The sequence below is a fragment of the Leishmania major genome, chromosome 36, assembly GCF_000002725.2.
Source record: "Leishmania major strain Friedlin complete genome, chromosome 36".
Lineage (NCBI taxonomy): Eukaryota > Euglenozoa > Kinetoplastea > Trypanosomatida > Trypanosomatidae > Leishmania > Leishmania major.
This window is the reverse complement of record NC_007287.2, coordinates 2,076,662-2,096,081: the sequence shown is the minus strand read 5'-3', so window position 1 is coordinate 2,096,081 and position 19,420 is coordinate 2,076,662. Positions and strand designations below refer to the sequence as shown.

Below are 19,420 nucleotides of genomic sequence, written 5' to 3'. Positions count from 1 at the left end.
CAATAATAATGAGAAACCGTCCTGAACCCGCAGCAAAAAAAAACGTACATTCAACAGAGATGTGGAGGAGCCCGCCGTACTACCAGCTAAGTTCAGGGCTCCCGCGTGGGGGCGGCGCAAAACGGGGAATATGACGTGGTGCGGTTGTCACTCTGCGCAGGACGGCACCCTCAACAGATACCCGCCATGCTGTCTACACTGTCTCGTTCAGGATGCATCTCTCCCCACCTCCGCTCCTCGTCTCCTGCTTGCACCGCTTGACAGAGCCCTCCGCTCCGTGAGGGTGCCCCGTTTTTTCTTTCTTTTCCGTGTGTGTTGTTGCTGTTGGTTTGCTGTGCGAAGCGAGGAGAAGCCGCAAGCACACCCACCCCCTTCATGTCGCACAAGCGACCGCAGTCCTCCGCAGGAGAGTCGAACGGGGCGGTCGATCTCAAAACGCCGCGTTTCGACCCCGTCTCACTGGGCCTCCCTGCTGAGTTCCAGCTCACCGACTACACACGCCTGAAGGGGTGCAGCTGTAAACTGCCACAGCCCAAGCTACTAGCCCTGCTGCAGGAACTCTCGGCAACGCCTGGGCAGAAGGACGTCGGCATGGACTGCAGCATTGTGCCGCTGCACCACACCAACAGCAAAGGTGAGGCTCTGTTCCTCGTCTCCACGACGGACTTCTTCTTCCCCAGTGTGTCGGACCCGTTCCTGCAGGGTCAAATCGGGGCTGCAAACGTCTTGTCCGACCTGTATAGCATGGGCATCCCGGATTGTGATACAATGCTGATGTTGCTCGCGGCCAGCACCGAGATGGACGAGCATGAACGCCTGATTACGACGCGCGAAATCATGAAAGGCTTTGCAGAGCGGGCGCGGTTGGCGACGACAACGGTGACAGGAGGGCAGACGGTCATGAACCCGTGGCCGCTGATTGGCGGGGTGGCCATGGCCGTCGTGTCCGAGGCGGAAATGGTGCGGCCAACAGGGCTCTTGTGCGCCGGGGACATATTGGTGCTGACGAAGCCGCTGGGGTGCCAGGTTGCCGTGAATCTCAAGCAGTGGCTGCTGCGGCCCTCGCCGCTGTACGAGGAGGCCATTGCAGGGCACATCTCCCCCGAAGAGATCGAGGAACTGTACAATATGGCCACGGATAGCATGCGACGTCTGAACCGCGAAGGGGCTCGGCTGATGCGGAAGCACGGCGCGCACGGGGCCACCGACGTGACCGGCTTTGGCATTCTGGGGCACGCGAACAACTTTGGGGCAGCGCAAGCCGTCGGTGATGCGCCGCGCTCGCTGTGTCTCGTACTGGAGCGGCTGCCGATGTTCAAGACCGCTGTGGCCGCCTCGAAGCAGATGAATGACAAGTACCGCCTTCTCGAAGGGTACTCGGCCGAAACAAGCGGCGGGCTGCTGGTGGCGTTCCCGAGCACCACCGCAGCGGCGGCGTTCTGCGCGGAGCTCACGGCGGTCGATGGCGGGTGTCCGTCGTGGATTGTCGGGCATGTGGAGGATCGCGCCACCAACGCCGTCGATGGTGTTTACGCCCGCCTAAAGGACGGGTATGAAATTGTGGAGGTGTGAGGTGTCGGCGAAGGGGTAAGCCAATGCGGAAAGCAAAGTCAGTCTCTGATGTGGGAGTTGCTGGGTGCTCCACCGTTCGTGCTTGGCTCACGTCTCGCACTAGTCGCATATGAGGACACCCTCGTTCTCTTTTTTTTTCGCGAAAACTTAACCCACGGCTGTGCACCTCAATACTCCACCACACCATCACCACAGCCGCTCTGTCTTTCCCTTTCCTCTCTTTTTTTTAGCCTCCCCCCCCTGTTCGCTGAGCGCTAGCACGCTCGCGCGGAGACAGCGTGCCGAGACACCCCTCCACACAACGAGTCTCACGCATACGTGATCAAAGACGCGCATGCAGCGGCACGGGCACGTGACCGCGCGGTGCATCCGGACGCCGGTGTCGCCGCACAGCTCCTTCGCGCACAGCAGCGCGTGCTCTGCGTGCAACGCGCTGCGCATTGCAAGGAGGCACTTTGGCATGCCGAACCCGTCCGACCTCCTCACGCCCCCGGCGGGGCTCGTCGCGCTCCTTTACCGTCGCACTGGAAACGTGGGGGGCAACCCACCATACAGCAGCGACGCGCAACCACGGCGCGGCAGGGAAAGACGACGTGCACGGCAGCAACAGCTGGGTGGTAGAGGCCCTGCTACTGACACGTCATCGGACCAAGAGCGCCACAGCGGTGAAGACGGGAAGGCTGGACCTAGTAGCAGCACGTTCGGAAGCAAGCAAGCGACGACGCTTGCCGTTGCCGTCTTCCTCCTTTCAATCCTGTGGGACTTCTTCACAGCGCAGAAGTCAGTCATGTGGCACGCCATCAAAAACACCTTCGTCACGACACTGGAGGTGCGCTCATCCGCGCAGGAGTTCGCGATGATCGTGGACTGGATGGGTCGTCAGCCGCGTGGGCAGCGCATCCGAAACCTGGGCTTGAAGCCGATCACCGTGCAGGACGAGCAGAAGACGGTGTGGTGTGATACGCCATCGCCGCTGTCAGACGACGTCGACGCGCGCGTCATGCTGGTACCGGGCTACGGGAGTCACCTGCTCCGCTTCGGATCAACGTGGGTGTACATTACGCGCGCGGAAGATCCGTCTAAGCAGAAGGCCGCCGCGGCCAATCGCGTGGATCGCGAGAACGACAAGCTCACTCTGACCTTCTTCACGCGCCGCCGGGCTGTTGTGCAACAGTTCATGAAACACGTGCAGGAGTCGTGGCGGGCAAATGTGCGCAACACGGTGCACATCTACCTCAGCGAGGGATACGGCCCACGGTGGCATCTCCTGTCCGAACGCATCCGGCGGCCGCTGTCCACTTTGTACCTCCCTGCGGACACCAAGGCCGTTGTCGAGGAGGCGAGGCTTTTTTTGCGGCTAAAAGACACGTACGCGGCGCTGGGGATCCCGTGGCGTCGCGGATACCTGCTTGAGGGGCCGCCCGGCACTGGCAAAACGAGCTTCGTGATGGCACTCGCTGGCGAGTTGGGGCTCCCGGTGCACATTCTCTCCCTTCGCAGTGACAACATGGACGACGACGCGCTACTGTCGCTCACCAGTAGCCTGCCGCGCCGGTCGATTCTACTTATCGAGGATCTCGAAAATGTCCTCAAGACGCCACCGGGGGCTGGAAGAAGCGCTCTGTCCTCCGGCGCAAGCGACACTGCCGCAGTGGCAGCAGCCGAAACAAGCGCGGCGTCCCCTGCATCGCCCTACTCGACAGACATTGGCGGTGGCCCTCGCTCTGCCATGTCGCTGAGTGCGTTACTGAATGCCCTGGACGGTGTTTCCAGCAGCGAGGGGAGGCTGCTCTTAATCACCACGAATGACACCAGTCGCATCCCGTTTGCCGAGGTGCTGCTGCGGCCTGGCCGTGTCGATCGCCGCATCAGGTTTCAGCCACTGCACGTGGAGCAGTTGCGCGAGATGGAGGCGTCCTTTCAACAGGCACTGCAAGCGTCCCCTTGCTCGGCAGTGGAGAACCCGAGGTTGCCCAGTGCCCGCCCAAGCGCTCACGAGGACGACCGCTCCGTCGCCTGCACACCGGCACAGTACCAGCAGAGGTTGCTCGACGCCGTCTACGCGTCGCTCACGTCCAGGCCTCGAGCGGAAAGCAAGTGAGATTCGTGAATCACTCTGACGCGGATGCGTTGCCGTCGCTGTGTGAGCTGCGTGTGCATGTATGTTTGTTTTGTTGTTGTTGCTTGTTGCTCTCCTCGCGTTGTTGCCTGCCATTCGTGCGACTTACCCGCCGTGATAGTTGCTTCTCACAACAAACAGCCCATCAACCAATAGCAACTATGCGGAGCACCGATGCTTGCGAGCACGCCGCGCAGTTTACTGCAAGTCCCACCTCAGCACTCCTCTGCTAGCATCCCCTGAAGAAAGACAACACCGGTGCTCTTCAGAGTCGTAGCACGTGAAGAGAGCAGGACGACATCTATGCAGCATCTGTGTGCGGACTTGTGCGGAGGCTGGGGGCCGAGTCGCAGCACTTTCCCTTCGTTTGCCCAAATGGTGTGTCCTAGACCATTTCTATCTGCGTGCGTGTCTCTCCCACTCTCCACCTCTGTGCCCGTTTCAAGGTGGCACTTTCCTCGCTCTCAGCGTGAGCGCAGGCCACTTGGCAAGTAGATTCGTTAAACGTTTCACTTGCACACGCAGACACGATATATCGTTTCACACCCTTGCCCCCATCAATAAGCCAGCGCTAAGGACACTCTCACCCAAGTACGAAGGACAGGCAAGGCAAGGCAAGGCAAAGGGCAGAGCACTCCGTTGAATTTGGATTTAATCATTTTTTTTGCTGTTGATTCTTTCCTCTCACGCCTCACTTTTCGTTTTAGTCGGGCCCGTCTCTCCCTTTTCCCTCACCCCCGCCCCAGCCAGCATCCTCTCCGTTGCACACGGAAGGCATCGAAGCCGCGCCTCTTTCGCACACATACACAGTCGACTCGAAAAGCGTGCAGGATCTGTGCGGGACGCCTCATCGAAGCAGCCACAACCGAAAACGGGGCAGTATCCCCCGCCACAACCACCGCCTTCTGCTTCGCACTTTTTTTTTTGTGTGTGTGTGTGTCTCTGCAGCAGAGCGATCTATTATTATTGTCGACAAGAGCTGTCCAGTGAACCGATCGTTTTGAGAGAAACGCATCCACGGCATTAACGAGACCCCGACCAACCAACGTCCGCGCACCTTCGCCCCCCCCCTCCTCAACTCGTCTGGGAGATTTCTTTTTGTGTGTGTGCGTTCCCGCTCTCCTTCATTCATCATGGAATCGTGCAACAGCCGCAACGGCTCCCTCCGCGTAGTGCACGGCAACGCAAACCCGAAGCTCGCCGAGGACGTGTGCCGCTACCTCAACATCCCCGTCACCGCCAGCCGCGTCGGAAGCTTTGCTAACGGGGAGACAATTGTGAAGATCCTCGAGTCGATCCGCGGCGATGACATCTTCGTCATTCAGCCGACCTGCAGCAACAGCGCCGGCACGAACGTGAATCAGGCGGTGATGGAGCTGCTGCTAATCATTCACACCCTGAAGCTGTCGTCGGCGCGCCGCGTGATTGCCGTGATTCCGCACTACGGATACGCTCGCCAGGACCGCAAGCACACGGGCCGCGTGCCCATCAGCGCGTCCGCCGTGGCGCGGATGGTGACGGAGATGGGCGTCAACGGCGTCGTGACAATGGACCTGCACTGCGGCCAGATTCAAGGCTTCTTCCACGGGTGCCCGGTGGCGGACCTCAGCCCCAGCTCTGAGTTTGCCGAGTACGTCAAACAAAAGAACTTCACTCCGAACAACTTGGTGGTTGTGGCACCAGACGCCGGAGCGGTGAACCGGGCACGCCGCATGTGTGACCGCATCGGCGCCAGTCGCATCGTCACGATTCTAAAGCGCCGCGTCGTGGCCAACCAGGTCGACTCAATGCAGCTGGTCGGCGAGGTCGATGAGTGTGTGTGCATCATTGTGGATGACATGATCGACACGGCCGGCACGCTGTGCAAGGCGGCAGAGGTGCTGAAGGAGTACGGTGCGAAAGAAGTGCACGCCTATGCAACGCACGGCATCTTCACCGACCCCGCGTGTGAGCGCCTCACGCAGTGCGATGCGTTGGTCGAGGTGGTGGTCACGGATAGCATTCCACAAGAGGAGTCCTGCCAGAAGTGCAAGAAAATTAAGGTCATTTCCATCGCAAAGCTTCTGGCCGATGCCATTTACCGCATGCACTCGGAGGAGAGTCTCGAGACGGTGGGGCAGCCGGAGCACTTCATGCCGAAGCATGAAGATGACCTGCAGGTACTCGAGTCCCTTGTAGAGGAGGATGAGTGGTCACGTTGTAACGAGTAACACACGTAGAAGGGTACAAGGAAGGAAAAAAAAGAACAACGATAACAGACACACATGAATGTTTCGCCTTCTAAGCAAGGAGAAGAGAGCGAAACAACGACAGTGAAACGGGTGTGGGGACACGTCGCTTGTGTGACAGGCGTTGCGCGTCTGCATAGGGAGAGCAACCCAATACACACACACATAAGAAGGAACGCCCGACTGCGGGCTCTCGCTCTCTCCTCCCCCCCCCCTCGCAAGATGACTTGAACACACATCGAAAAAAGAAAAGAAACAATGAAGCACACGAACAAGCGGAGTAGATAAAGCGCCTCACGTCCCTTTTGCAGCCACCGTTTCCACTAAGGAGGCGACCCTTGAGAGTCTCTTGTGCATCTGCAAATGTGCGCGTCGGGGTAGGCGGCTGAGGCTCAGAGGCCGAGGGGTGACCGTCTCCGAATGTGGCTTGTCATGCCTTTTCCTATGACGCATTGCTTAACCATCCCTTTCTGCGGATTGTTCTACTTGTCGTTCCATCACCACCGCTGGCTTCTCTCTTTGCCGTTCACGCCTGATCATACCGCACCATCACCTTCATCGCGATCTGCTCGACAGTTGCTGGCATTCATCGACACTCGCCCCCTCTCTCCTCTCCCTCCCTCCCTCCCATTTACACCTCCGAAAGGCAGCAAAAACAAAAGAGCAAAAGTCTACAGCCAAACGCATTGAAGTACACTGCACTCCTTAGCTTTTCAGCAGTAATCTTTCACTGGCGAACGCCGACGCGTTGCTGGGCCTTTTTTCGGTTGTTGCTGCGCTGTTACTTGGCGCCTTGCTACATACACCACCACCACTAATACTACACACCCCTCCTTCCTCCCCCTCCCTCCCGTCGCCTTCTCTTTACTGCCACATACTGTTCTTAGGTTTACCCTCCTACTTGTAAGCACCATTTACGCGTTAAATCTACTCATTTTGTGCGTGTGTCACTGTGTTGTCTCGCTCTCCACCTCTCTTCTTCGTCCTCTCTCCCTTCCTCCTCGAGCGCAAAACACACACGCACACCGGAAACCTAACAAGGCCACATACGGCTCTCTCTCTTCTTAATTTTTTTCTCGGATTCATTCTTCTACGGTGTACGTGCTTGCCCTCCATAAAACACAAGCGGTTATCCGTAGGGGAAGGGACAGCCATACACACACACACAGACACGCACAGGCGCTCACGCCAAAGAAGAGACACGAAATCTGCAACGCAGCGGTGCCGCTCTCCCTCGACGAGGTCCTTCCCGCTCTTCATCCTTAGACGCACTGTTTTTTTTTTGCACGTTATCGGCTTCAACTCCCCCTGATCGGTTAACTTCGCTTTCTTATCAGCCGTGCGCATACTCACGCTCCCGCTTACGAGATCGTTTTGATTGCGAGGCACCCTTCTTGCTTGCTGTGAACTTACTTGTGCTCTCCATTGTTTGCTTCATTTTCTGTGTGTGCTTCCTTCCCCCCCCCGTTCCTTGTGTATTGCTGTTGACGGCGTCTGTGCCGCCGTGTCCGTGTTTGTGCGTGTATAGGTCGACTCCCTCGTCCACGCTTCGCCTTTTTTTCCCCGGTTGTGAGGCAGCCGACGGATTTTGTGGCTTTTGGCACGATCTGGATTGTCGACCATTTTCGTACCTCATCGCCCTCTACGCTAGACCCACCCTCGCCCTCATTCCAGCCATGTTGCGCAGCACGTTGCGGCGGCTGACGAAGCCGAACGTCGTGGTGCTAGGCACGGGGTGGGCTGGCTCCTACGCTGCTCACCACGTTGACCCTAACTTGTGCAACATCCACGTCATCTCAACTCGCAACCACATGGTCTTCACCCCGCTGCTGCCGCAGACGACGACTGGCACGCTTGAGTTCCGCTCCGTATGTGAGCCCATCACGAACATTCAGCCTGCTCTTGCAAAGCCGCCGCACCGCTTCCTTCGCAGCGTCATCTACGACGTGGATTTCGACGAGAAGCAGGTGAAGTGTGTGGGCGTCGGCGTTGTTGGCGGCTCGGAGAATGTGCCGGTCAACACATTTAGCGTCCCGTATGACTACCTCATCATGGCGTACGGCGCCCGCCCCAACACATTCAACATTCCTGGCGTGGAGGACAAAGCGTTCTTCCTGCGTGAGGTGAACGAGGCCCGCGGTATCCGCAAGCGCCTCGTGCAAAACATCATGACCGCTAATCTTCCAACCACCTCGATCGCGGAGGCGAAGCGGCTGCTGCACACGGTGGTCGTGGGTGGCGGTCCAACAGGTATCGAGTTTGCCGCCAACCTCGCCGAGTTCTTCCGGGAAGACATCAAGAACGTCAACACCTCACTGCTGCCGTACTGTAAGGTGACCGTGCTGGAGGCGGGTGAGGTGCTCGGATCCTTTGATAACGCGCTGCGGCGATACGGCCAGCTCCGGCTGAACCAGCTGGGTGTCGAAATCCGCAAGACAGCCGTAGTGGGTGTGACAGACGAAGAAGTGTTCACCAAGTCAGGCGAGGTGCTGCCGACGGGGTTGGTGGTGTGGAGCACCGGTGTCGGCTCGGGTCCGGTCACGAAGGCCCTGAAGTGCGACAAGACGAATCGCGGACGCATCTCCATCGACGACCACTTGCGCGTTCTGCGCGATGGCAAGCCGATCCCGAACGTGTTTGCCGCTGGTGACTGCGCGGCCAACAACGAGAGACCGCTGCCGACGCTGGCCGCCGTCGCCTCACGCCAGGGCCGCTACATCGGGAAGGAGACGAACAATCTGCTCAAGGGAAAGCAGATGAGTAAACCGTTTGTGTACCGCAGTCTGGGTAGCATGGCCTCCATCGGCAACCGCACCGCCATCGTCTCGCTCGGCGACAAGTTTAAGTTTGACCTGAACGGCTGTGCGGCGCTGTGGGTGTGGAAAAGTGCCTACCTCACGATTCTCGGATCGATCCGCAGCAAGCTATACGTAATCGTTAATTGGGCAGGCAGCCAGATCTTCGGCCGCGATATCACGTACATCGGCGACCTTGCTGAGGACCGCATGTACTCGGCCCTGGCAGTGGAGGAGGTGTCGAAGGAGATGAACCGCAAGAAGACTCCCGAAATGCCGCACGGTGTGAATCCAGAGAGCAGCTATACATCTGCCGTCGAGAAAGAGGGTGCTCACAAGGGATTCCTGCCTCGAAAGCTTGCGGAGTCGACCCCACTGGCTCCGCACGGACAAGCCATCGAGGGCTCCCAGGTGGCTCACGCAGCAGCCGCTGCCACGTCGGCCGAACCCGCAAAGAAAATGTAGTATGAGTGTTTTGTTGACCTGAGCGCGGGGGGGGGGTTGAAAAGGAGGCTTGTAAAGCGGCGGAAAAGAGATGGGCATTGGCTGATGTTATGCCTTGACGTGTCAGAGTCGTGGCCTTACCTTGGTGCGTCCGTTGGGCACGCAGAGGAAGATCAGCGTGCACTTCTGTGCTGCAGCAGCAGCAGCGAGCCGAGACTTTGACTTCCGTCCAGCATACGAAAGTCGATAGGTTGCACGCCCCCTCCCCTTGTCCCTTGGCGCCTCTCGTTTGCTTGAATTCCTAACAACAAAAACAAACAAAAAAAAAACATTTACTGGTCTCTGCCACCCCCGCCCCGTTGGGTTACGCACTCGACGAAACGCTTTTTCGCGCATGCTACGCCTCTCCTTAGTCCCGATGTGGGCACGCAGCACTGCGAGATTCTCCTCTCAAGTGAGAGTAGCTGAGGCAGGCCACAAGACCTGGATGAAAAGGCGAGCGCACGGCAGCGCAGGTGCTGCCATGCACAGCTGGCATGGGCGTACCGCATCCATGCAAGGCATGCGGTTGTCCGATGCGCAAGAGCGATGGGCGAAAAGGGGCGCGAAGGGCACCATGCGAATCGACGCCAGGGTGCGTGTGTGCGCAGAGCATGCGGCGTCTCCTGCGTCCGACCCGGTGGGCTGATATCATGAGGGCACGGGTGCCGGAAGCATGGCATACGGCCGGGTTGCAGGGGCTCAGAAGGGCTCTCACCGGAGGCTGGCGGACTTGTTCCTCGAGCTCATCCGGCACGCGCCTGGACCACCACCACCACCACCACCACCACCTCTGTTACCCCGCAGGGCGGACGCCACCGCCACCGCCCTCGAGCAGAGCCCTGTGACGCCGACCGCGCAGCACGTACCGGAGGAAGGGATGGGCAGGTGCTGTTGGGCGCGTGGCGCGGTTCGGCGGCAGGGCGGCTCGTTCTCGGCGACCAGGAGATGTCGCCGCCGTGCGGCCAGAGGGTGGGGGCGCTGTGGTTGCGGCGGCGTGTATACGCTGTTGCTGGCGTGTTCGCGGTGGGATGGGCACGTCAAAGAGGAAAAAGCTTTTTGGCTGTCTGTGCTCGGTGCGCGCATTACTTATCTACTGTTTCACCCATGTTCTCGCGCTTATATATGTATATGTGTGTGCGTGTGTGGTATGTTTGCGTGTGCTTTTCAAGGCGTCCTCACGCTCTTCATTCAGTGCGTGAACCGAGAGGAAGACGAAAAATGCAAACGGGTGATGTCAATCTGCGCATCCGTATGCCGCGGCGCAAGGGGGCGTGAGCGCACGCGGCGGACCAGGGCAGGGACACCAAACCGAAAAAAGCGTTTTGAAGTGCCTTCATTGCCGCGCTTTGCGACACCGCCTCTCTGAAAGAGAGAGGCGCGCACGCGAAAATAGCGGACATGTTGGACGCATGAGTGCTGTTCTACCCACTCACCCGGCCCCTTACTCTCTCCTTTCAGCTCGCTTGTGCTCCTTTACAGTGTTGCGTGGCTTCTGGCAGCGACATCGCGCTGTTCTGTGTTCGTGAGTGGCGCTCCGTGGGCTCTCTACAACTTGCGCTACCTTGCCCCTCACAGAGTAAAGCGGAACACGAGAAAACGTGTTCAACAAAAACGTAAATAAGCATCTTTTGGCACCATCCGCAGGAAGACGCAGACGCACAAACGGGTGATATAGAGGAACCTCGCCCCCCCCCCTTCCTTACTCTCAGTTCTGAAGTGCTCGTTTCAGCTGTAGGAACCAGGAGCTGCAGCGCGCGAACAGCAGTCTTTTATGGTGGTGCTCTTCGTCGTCGTCTTCCCCTCTGAAGCCACGTTTCGACGCTTGCGACGACGAAGTTGTCATTGATCAGCTGGTGTCGCCCCCTGAAGCCCTTCGTGCACCTGTCCCCTGGCATCACGTCGGTGGCGCTGGGTGTGTACGGAAGGTGTCTATGCGCGAGCCGATCGAGTGTGTTATTCAAAACACTGTTAGTGCGGTCAGGAAGCGTTTTTGTTTGCTGCGCCCCTCCTTCTTCCTCTTACGCGGCTGACCTTTCACTTTTTGCCGTCCTTGGCTACGGTAGTGCCGTGTGCCGTGTGTCGCTCCTGTTGCGGTTGTGTGCTTCGTATTGCGCTGTGCTTGCTTAACAATCTTCTTTCTGGGTGGTGTGGACGGGTGGGTGCCTATTTCATCGCGGCAACGAAGAGAAAGCTTTTCCAGGCACCTACGCGTCTTGATTGAATCCGAAAGTGTCCTCTCCTAAGCTGTGTGCGTGTGTGTCTCTTCAAAACGAACGAAGAGCACAAAAAAAAGAGAAACAGTGTTGCCCTTCTTGACTGGTGCGCCTCCGCGTGCTTTGCTGAAACGGATAAGCACCTTTGGGGTAATCACCCTCCCCCCCCCCCTTTGCCCCATCTGCGTTCTTATTGTTGTAACCGCCTCAGTGTATGTGTAGAGGCTCCGTGTGTGTGTGTGTGTGTGTGGTTGCTTCTCACCATCGCTGCTCGTATCACTCGTTGCATTGTGTGGTTGTCGAGTTTGTATCATCCTCACCTTTATTTCCAGCTTCTCGCTGTCGTTGACTGGATGTGTGTTTCGTTGGCGGGGCCTCGTTCATTTTGACCGTGTAATCGGTGTGCTGTGGTGGGCCTGAAGGAGGGCCAAAGGTGCGTCGACGTGCCCAGGTTAGCAAGTTGTGGGGGAGCAAGAGCAACGCCAAGAGAATGTGTGAAAAGCAACTCAAGGAGAAGCAGCGCTTCGACGTGCACCTCCGCCGCCTTGGCGAGCGTGTTTACCCCTCCACGGAAGATGGGTTTGATCGGGAGCTAGCGAAGCTGCGCCGCATCGACGCATGTGTCCGGAGCAATTTAGATGAGTACTACAGCGCGTCACTCGGTTCGAGCATGGCGAAGAACCGCTTCTCCGAAGTGAAGCCGAACGAGGGCACGATCGTGCGCCTGAGCGAGACCGGTTCCCAAGGAGACGGCACGTACATCAATGCCAACTTCATCGACGCACGCGAAAAGTTCAAGGTGCCGTTTGTGTACATCGCGACGCAGGCACCAATGAAGAACAGCGTGCTGGATTTTTGGCGCATGGTGTATGAGAATGACTCGGCCTTCATTGTGATGCTCTGCGCGGTGAAGGAGAACGGCAAGATAAAGAGTGAAACCTATTGGCCTCCGCGAGGCGCCGCATACGACATGGGGGTGCTCTCCGTCACCCTCGTCGCGGAGAACATGCGGCCGGACTCGGTTCATCGGCGACTGCTGCTCCGCAGCGTTCGCGGCGACGAAAAGGAGGTGTATCACATGCAGTACGTGGCTTGGCCGGATCAAGGAGTGCCGCAAAGCAGCGTCACACTAATGGAAATGATCAATACCATCGCCAAGTCGCCGCGTAGCACACAGTCACCGATCGTGGTGCACTGTTCCGGCGGCATTGGGCGGACGGGTGTCTTCATTGGTCTGCACATCGCCCTCGCGCAGTTTCAGCTTGGTCAGGCAAACATCAACATTCCTTGCATCGTACGCCACCTAAAGGCGTGCCGCACCGGAATGGTGCAGCGCAAGGATCAGTACATTTTCCTCTACTACGCGGTGCAGCGCGAAATGGAGCGCATGCTCCTATCCCAGAAAGCCGGCGTCAATCTGCTAGACAGCCGATCACGCTTGGCAGCCGCAGCGGCGACCCGCGCTGAGCCAGCCCCGACGCAGATAGCCTCCCCGCTGATCATGCCCATGCCCGTCCAGACCCGTGGGCGGCACATGTTCTCCATCTTCGCGCCGCTCCGCTCGTCGACGTCAGCCAATCCCACCGAGCTTCGCTCCACGCCGATCCAGGTCCCAGAAAACCGGAACGCCGAGGACGACGCGGCCACCCTGGAGAACTACCTGCAAGCCGTAGGGTCGTCGCCCAGTTTGGGGCGTAGCCCAAGCCTGAGCAATCCGGTCGATCGCTCGTTTTCCGTGGAGGCCTTACACCACCCATTTCGCCAAACCTCACTGTCGCCCCCATCACTCTCCAACTCCATCCCGCGTGAGCCGGACGTACACCGGCGCCAGGTCGGCACCTCTCGATCGAGCACGAGCTACATGTCAGAGAGCGCGACACCACTGCTTCGGGCCACATCGCTCCTTCGAGAGGAACTTGCGCGACAGCAGCAAGCAAATCGCGTGAAGCGCTTCTCGCCTTCGTTTGTGTAAGGCATTGGCGACTGCATGAACGCTTCGTCGGCCGGGACGCCGTCGTGTGTGCCCAGAGCGCGCGCCGCGCCAAGTGGAGCTCTCTGCTTTGCAGTGCGCGTCGGCTCGCTGCAGCCTGTTGTGATCGCCACCTCCGTTCGCCTTCGTTTTAGAACCCAAAACCATGTTGACGATATAGAACGCCGCTTTATCTCTTCACTTATTTTTCCGTTTTTAGCTGCTCTGTGCCCACCCGCTAACGACAGGGAGGGGGGACACACTTCTCAGTGGGTGATGGCATCACACCGCTCCATACCTCCCCCCCCATCCCCCTGCTAAATGCCGAGCCACTTCTGACGGTGAGACGGTGAAGCACCTACGAGGCAGGGGCATCGCGGTGATTTATCGCTACTGATGCCGGCGGTGAGGTCCTGGATGGCGCTGCGTTGGAGCGACCGGCGACGGTGAGCACTCTTGTGCCATCCATATGACAGGCAGAGTGCCAACCTGACTTGGACGCATCCCACCCCTGGCCCTCACGCTGCCCACTGGTGTGGGGGAGCCTGAGTGCCACCGCGCGGGGGATGCACCACGTGGCGACCGGCATGATGCGAGCGGCTATGAGGCAACCTGGGAGATGTGGGGTGGGTGCAGCACGAGGCAGGGGCCGTGCTCTCCGATGGCTGGGTCGGCACACTGCTGTTTTCACGTCTGCTTGTAGCCGCTTCGCACCACGCGATGTAGGGCCTGTGACAGGGCCGCGGGAGCGGTGGTGCACCGCTTGATCTCGTGCTTCGTGGCAGCGAACGGGCACGTCGAATATGAAACGAAAACAAAACAGAGAAGCGCTGCCGCAGCCTCTCCTTTCTTCCGTCCCCGACTTTCTGCAAGCCTCTTTTAGTTGTTGTTTTTCGTCGCTTGTCCTTGTTTCTGAGCTTTCGCCTCTGTGTGTGGGTTTATGACTGGCTGCACCTCTGGCTGTCAGCACCGGCAGGAAGCAGTGGTCCATACACGGACCTGTGAGCGCATCTCGTGTATGGTGCGCGCGTGCGTATATGTACGCCTTTGCTTTACTTTTCCCCCTTTTCACAGCGACACCACGGCGAAACTCAGCATGCCGTATACTTCGGAGCGCGTTCGAGAAGGGTTCCGTGTTGTTTTCGTTTTTTTGCCTTTCGCATTTACAAGGAATCACCTTTCACCCATTCCGCCACCCGCCTCGCGTCTTGCTTCTCTCTTGTTCACTCATGAATCTCCTCGTCCACGGCCCCGAGTGGAAGTGCGGTTGCCGAGGTGCCCATAGGTCGAGGTCCCAAGGCACCATCGAGTCATTGCTTCTAGTGTCGCTCTCCTTTGGGGGCTTGCTTTGCTTCGCATGCTCATGTGACCGTGCACCTCTTTTCCTCCTTTGGTGCCACATAAAACATAGGTGTGTCCTGTGTGTGTGTGTGTGTGTGTGTTTGTGTGTGTGTGTGTGTGTGCTTTGGTGGGCTCCTTTGAGGCTCGTACACACGCGGTCCTCTTTGCCGCTTCGTGGATGCACCACATCCTTTCCCGACAGCAACGCTTTCAGTTCCTGCCTAGTACGGTGTCACTCTCTTTTCTGTTGTTTTGGCTCCACTCGTAGAGCCCTTTTTGTTGTATTCTTATGTTCTTTTCCAACCTCTTCACATCTCTGCACGGACGCACAGCCCACATGCGCAGCGGTCGCGTGTGCGCCAGCATATCACTCCCTGGCGGCTGCTGCGGGCGGGCTCTCTGGATGGGGAAAAACCAGCGGCACGCAGGCAGCATCTCTCTCATTTTTTTTGTTTTGCTACCAGGCTCCCCTAATCGCTACTGGCGGATGGTGCGGCACAGACAGACGTCAAATCAGCAGCAACCGCGATGTTGTACGCTAATAATACACCCATAGGCACGGCCGCGAAAGGCTGGGGCTGGACATGCTAGCAGCGACGGCGCCGAGTGCGAGGCAGTGGAGCTGGGGTCGGACGTGCTTCGAAGGCAACTGGAGCAACCAAGACAAAGGAAAACAAGTGTGGGCGTTGCCACAGACTCGCTCTCCCTCCTCATGGTGCTCGGCACGGGCCCTACAAGACTGACAGATGGCATGCTGCGATGCATTGGGGCACAAATGCCGGCGCTACTGTGGCCCGTCGCGCGCGCCTCTCACTTGAGTTTGCCTTTGGTCGCTGTGAGTTGGAGCACACGGCCGAATCTGGCAGGCTTGCGTAGATTGGCAGTGGCAGGGGCGCCGGCGCCAGCTGCATGGATTACTACGGGCCTGGTGGTCACTCGTCGCAGACGCCAGGTCCGACATCCCCCGAAACCGCGCACCACGCCATGCGGCCCGCGACGACAGGCGACCCTCCTCGCCTAGCTGCGCACAGCCACCTGTCCGCACTTTGGATTCCTGCAGCGACAAGATGGCGTGCAGGTGGTGTGCCGCCCACTAACTCTTCTAGCGCTGTGGTGCCCCCACCCCCCGCCAGCGCCTCGATCCCCCACCCGCTTTCTGCGGTGAGGGCGGCCGATCCGGCGCTGTGCCGGGTATGCGACGCGAGACTCGCGGGTTGCTCGAGACGCACGGCGCACCTCGTTCCACGCTACGATCCTGCACGCACTGGTGTGATGATGCGCATGCCACTTGCGCTGCATGGCCTTTCCGCGCCGTGTGTGTGTGTGTGTGTGTGTGTGTGTGTGTGTGTGTGTGTGTGGCTGCCCCCCTGTGCGCAAACCCATGGCAGCGTTCCACCCGTCGCGGCGCATGTGGGCCAGCCCATTCCGACGCGCCGCCATGGCATCGACGGAGATGGAGGAGGATGACCGCCACCCGCATCGCCGCGGTGCCCTGAGGCAGGCCACAAGACCTGGATGAAAAGGCGAGCGCACGGCAGCGCGGGCGCTGCCATGCACAGCTGGCATGGGCGTACCGCATCCATGCAAGGCATGCGGTTGTCCGATGCGCAAGAGCGGTGGGCGAAAAGGGGCGCGAAGGGCACCATGCGAATCGACGCCAGGGTGCGTGTGTGCGCAGAGCATGCGGCGTCTCCTGCGTCCGACCCGGTGGGCTGATATCATGAGGGCACGGGTGCCGGAAGCATGGCATACGGCCGGGTTGCAGGGGCTCAGAAGGGCTCTCACCGGAGGCTGGCGGACTTGTTCCTCGAGCTCATCCGGCACGCGCCTGGACCACCACCACCACCACCACCACCACCTCTGTTACCCCGCAGGGCGGACGCCACCGCCACCGCCCTCGAGCAGAGCCCTGTGACGCCGACCGCGCAGCACGTACCGGAGGAAGGGATGGGCAGGTGCTGTTGGGCGCGTGGCGCGGTTCGGCGGCAGGGCGGCTCGTTCTCGGCGACCAGGAGATGTCGCCGCCGTGCGGCCAGAGGGTGGGGGCGCTGTGGTTGCGGCGGCGTGTATACGCTGTTGCTGGTGTGTTCGCGGTGGACTTTGCCTTCAAAGAAAAGTGATATATATTTTTTTTTTCCGGCCTGCGAAAAGCGATCGAGATGAGAAGCGTAGCGGCCTCCGCCCGCCCAGCGTTTTGTTTCCGAAAGAAAGCGCCCACGCAGGAGGGCAGAGGAGCCCCGTCTCCGCGTGAGACCCCTCCGCCCCAGGTCGCTGGAGCACTTTGGTGCGACTTCTGGCTCTCGTCTCCATTTTTTTTCCCTGCTGGCTCAGCAGTTGTGCTTTTCTGCCTTCGGCGCCCAGGCGCGGTCGCGGCGGCGGGAGGTGCCCTCTGGGGTTGGGGGGTAAGCGAGGGGCCCTGGGGTCCCCCTAAGGGCCCAAGGAACGGCCCTCGGGAGGCCGGCCAATGCCCCCCCCCCGGGGGCAGGGGAAACGGGGCCACAAAAGGCAGCGCCAAGCGGAAACGCCACCAACCCGACGCGCGGCCGCTGCCAATGACCCCATCCGAAATCTCTGCTTCTCCCTTTCCTTCGCCTCTCGGTTCTTTTTGCGACAATCATCCAACAGGCGTCCATGCAGACCACCCTGACCGGATTCATTGGCACCGCCCAAAAAAGGGTGGCGCTGCCAATAAAAGGTGAAACAGAGGGAACAAAAAGCAGAATGAAGCGATGGCGCGACGGAGAATATGCGGACTCATATCCTATCGGTTCACGAACAACCAAAACACTGGCTTCGCAGCTTCGCCATCTTCGTCCACACCTCTGCAGTGGATTTTTCGCGCACTCCAAATATGGTCGTCGCTCGTACCCATATAACGCATTTGCACCTGGCAAAGCACCAGTAATTCGCACTGTTGTCTCAAGCCTACACCCTGCTCGCAACAGTGACGATGGGGAGCTGCTCGTCTCACCATTGGACACGTTCAGAAATTCCATCCTGAGCACTGAGTGGGACCCCAGAGATGAATACATCATTGCGGCTCAACGCTCCGGTTTTCAGCTTTTCGGCGCGTCCTCGTGGCTCGCAGATGACAACGTGCCATGGGAAACATCGAAGCCAGTTCTGGAGCTCAAATCGGCCACGGTACAAGCACGATTAGGAGGAGAAAATAGGATCAGCTTTGGCCTTTTAGTCACACAGTTTCTCGGCAGTTCATTAAACACCATTTGCGGCTATAGTGGTGCTCAACAGCTCGATATTTTTGACCTGGAGGACTTGGATGAAGCAACAGGAGAGCCGCTCCGTACGTACAACCTTCGCGCTTTGCAATTTGACCGCTGCTCTCGACTTGGGAATGGCGTCTTTGCAACCACCGCCGTAGTAACAGTGTCAGACACCGTTGCTGTCGCTTCTTTGTCCAATGGCTGCACTGCACTTGTCGATGTGCGGACTGCAAGCCCTGTGCTTTGTACTGAGGCCCCGCCCCCACCTGCTATTTTGAGTGCGTGTAACCCGGGCACGCGACGAATTGCGCAAGGAACAGCAATCACGGCCGTTGAAGTAGCGGATCGTAGTAATTGCGTTGAATTACTGACCGGGACCAAAGATGGAATGCTCGTACTCTGGGACTTGCGAAAGCGTAACGAGCCTGTTGCAATAAGTTCTGTCGGTGGAGAGATCGAAGCGCTGCACGTTATCGACCCATCATCGTCGTGTAGGTGCGGTGCGCTGACGTTGTGGCTCAACACGGATTCGGGTGACATTGCTTGCTTCTCAATCGGTGCGTCGTCTTTTGAAGAAGTGACGCGCGTCAGCACCAGCGACTCGCGCCGCACGCAACTTTCAGCCAACCTCTCACCACCGAAGCTCTCTGTTATGCCTTTGCTCAATTGTCTCATTTACCCCCACGTTTCGTCAAACAGTCTTTTGTTTTACGATATCGGTCGCCCTCCCTGTGCGACCGAAAGCCACTCGACCGCTGGTGTTTCAAAATGCAGCTTCACCGGTACGCAGAAAAATAAGCAAAGATCATTTATGGGCGACTTCAGGGCCTCCAGTGTGCTTCTGCCTGAGCGTGAGAGCGATGACGAATGCGGGTTTTTGCCCTCTGATTTGAAGAAGAGCACATGGTCCCCGTCTCTTCTTTTCTCTTGCCCATTTTCTGACTGGTCACAGCAGATATGTAGCGTTTCGGCGTCTAACAAACACAACGCAATTTGTGTTGGGGGTGATGATGGCGACTTGCACGTGCTCTCGGACTCCACCTCATAGATCTAGAAAAAAGGTGTTTTAAAAGAAAACTATGCATCTGACGAAAACAAAGTGTCTCTGGGAATACGGCTGTTTCTCACTTCTACGTGACCGTGCTACCGCACTGCCTTGTGTCAGTGCGTGTGTTTAATCTTGTTTTCAGCGTGCACAACTCTTGCAAAGAGTGGCCGCTGAGTAGCGAGACCGAGCTTATTTTTTGTGTGAGGGACGTAGGTCGTTGAAGAGCAAGGTATCCTTTAGGGAATCGCTAACCATTTCTATCCTGGTGTACACGACTCGTTAAAGCTGCACTTAGTGTAACCATGTCATCATTCCCACTTTTTACTTCACTCCTGTGCATATCGAGGATTTCCAGAAAACATAGCTGAACACACTCGAGTCATACCATCGAGGCAATATAAGGAACGCATACTTGGAAGGCTACG

General features: G+C 58.4%; 6 protein-coding genes across 6 annotated transcripts; all 6 read left to right on the top strand.

The window, feature by feature from the left end:
* Positions 1-375: 375 nt before the first annotated feature.
* Positions 376-1,572, top strand: LMJF_36_5410 (putative selenophosphate synthetase; the record flags this gene model as incomplete). The annotated part of the gene is made up of 1 exon (XM_001687076.1): positions 376-1,572. One exon carries the CDS (start codon positions 376-378, stop codon positions 1,570-1,572), a length of 1,197 nt encoding a protein of 398 aa, XP_001687128.1.
* Positions 1,573-2,359: 787 nt separating this feature from the next.
* On the top strand, positions 2,360-3,673 carry LMJF_36_5400 (conserved hypothetical protein; the record flags this gene model as incomplete). Its single annotated transcript, XM_001687075.1, has 1 exon — positions 2,360-3,673. The coding sequence occupies one exon, from the start codon at positions 2,360-2,362 to the stop codon at positions 3,671-3,673; it is 1,314 nt and encodes a 437-aa protein (XP_001687127.1).
* Positions 3,674-4,824: 1,151 nt separating this feature from the next.
* On the top strand, positions 4,825-5,901 carry LMJF_36_5390 (putative phosphoribosylpyrophosphate synthetase; the record flags this gene model as incomplete). Its single annotated transcript, XM_001687074.1, has 1 exon — positions 4,825-5,901. The coding sequence occupies one exon, from the start codon at positions 4,825-4,827 to the stop codon at positions 5,899-5,901; it is 1,077 nt and encodes a 358-aa protein (XP_001687126.1).
* Positions 5,902-7,595: 1,694 nt separating this feature from the next.
* LMJF_36_5380 (putative NADH dehydrogenase) lies at positions 7,596-9,179 on the top strand (the record flags this gene model as incomplete). The annotated part of the gene is made up of 1 exon (XM_001687073.1): positions 7,596-9,179. One exon carries the CDS (start codon positions 7,596-7,598, stop codon positions 9,177-9,179), a length of 1,584 nt encoding a protein of 527 aa, XP_001687125.1.
* A 2,724-nt stretch (positions 9,180-11,903) lies between these two features.
* Positions 11,904-13,385, top strand: LMJF_36_5370 (putative tyrosine specific protein phosphatase; the record flags this gene model as incomplete). Its single annotated transcript, XM_001687072.1, has 1 exon — positions 11,904-13,385. One exon carries the CDS (start codon positions 11,904-11,906, stop codon positions 13,383-13,385), a length of 1,482 nt encoding a protein of 493 aa, XP_001687124.1.
* A 3,969-nt stretch (positions 13,386-17,354) lies between these two features.
* On the top strand, positions 17,355-18,995 carry LMJF_36_5365 (conserved hypothetical protein; the record flags this gene model as incomplete). Its single annotated transcript, XM_001687071.1, has 1 exon — positions 17,355-18,995. One exon carries the CDS (start codon positions 17,355-17,357, stop codon positions 18,993-18,995), a length of 1,641 nt encoding a protein of 546 aa, XP_001687123.1.
* Positions 18,996-19,420: the final 425 nt, after the last annotated feature.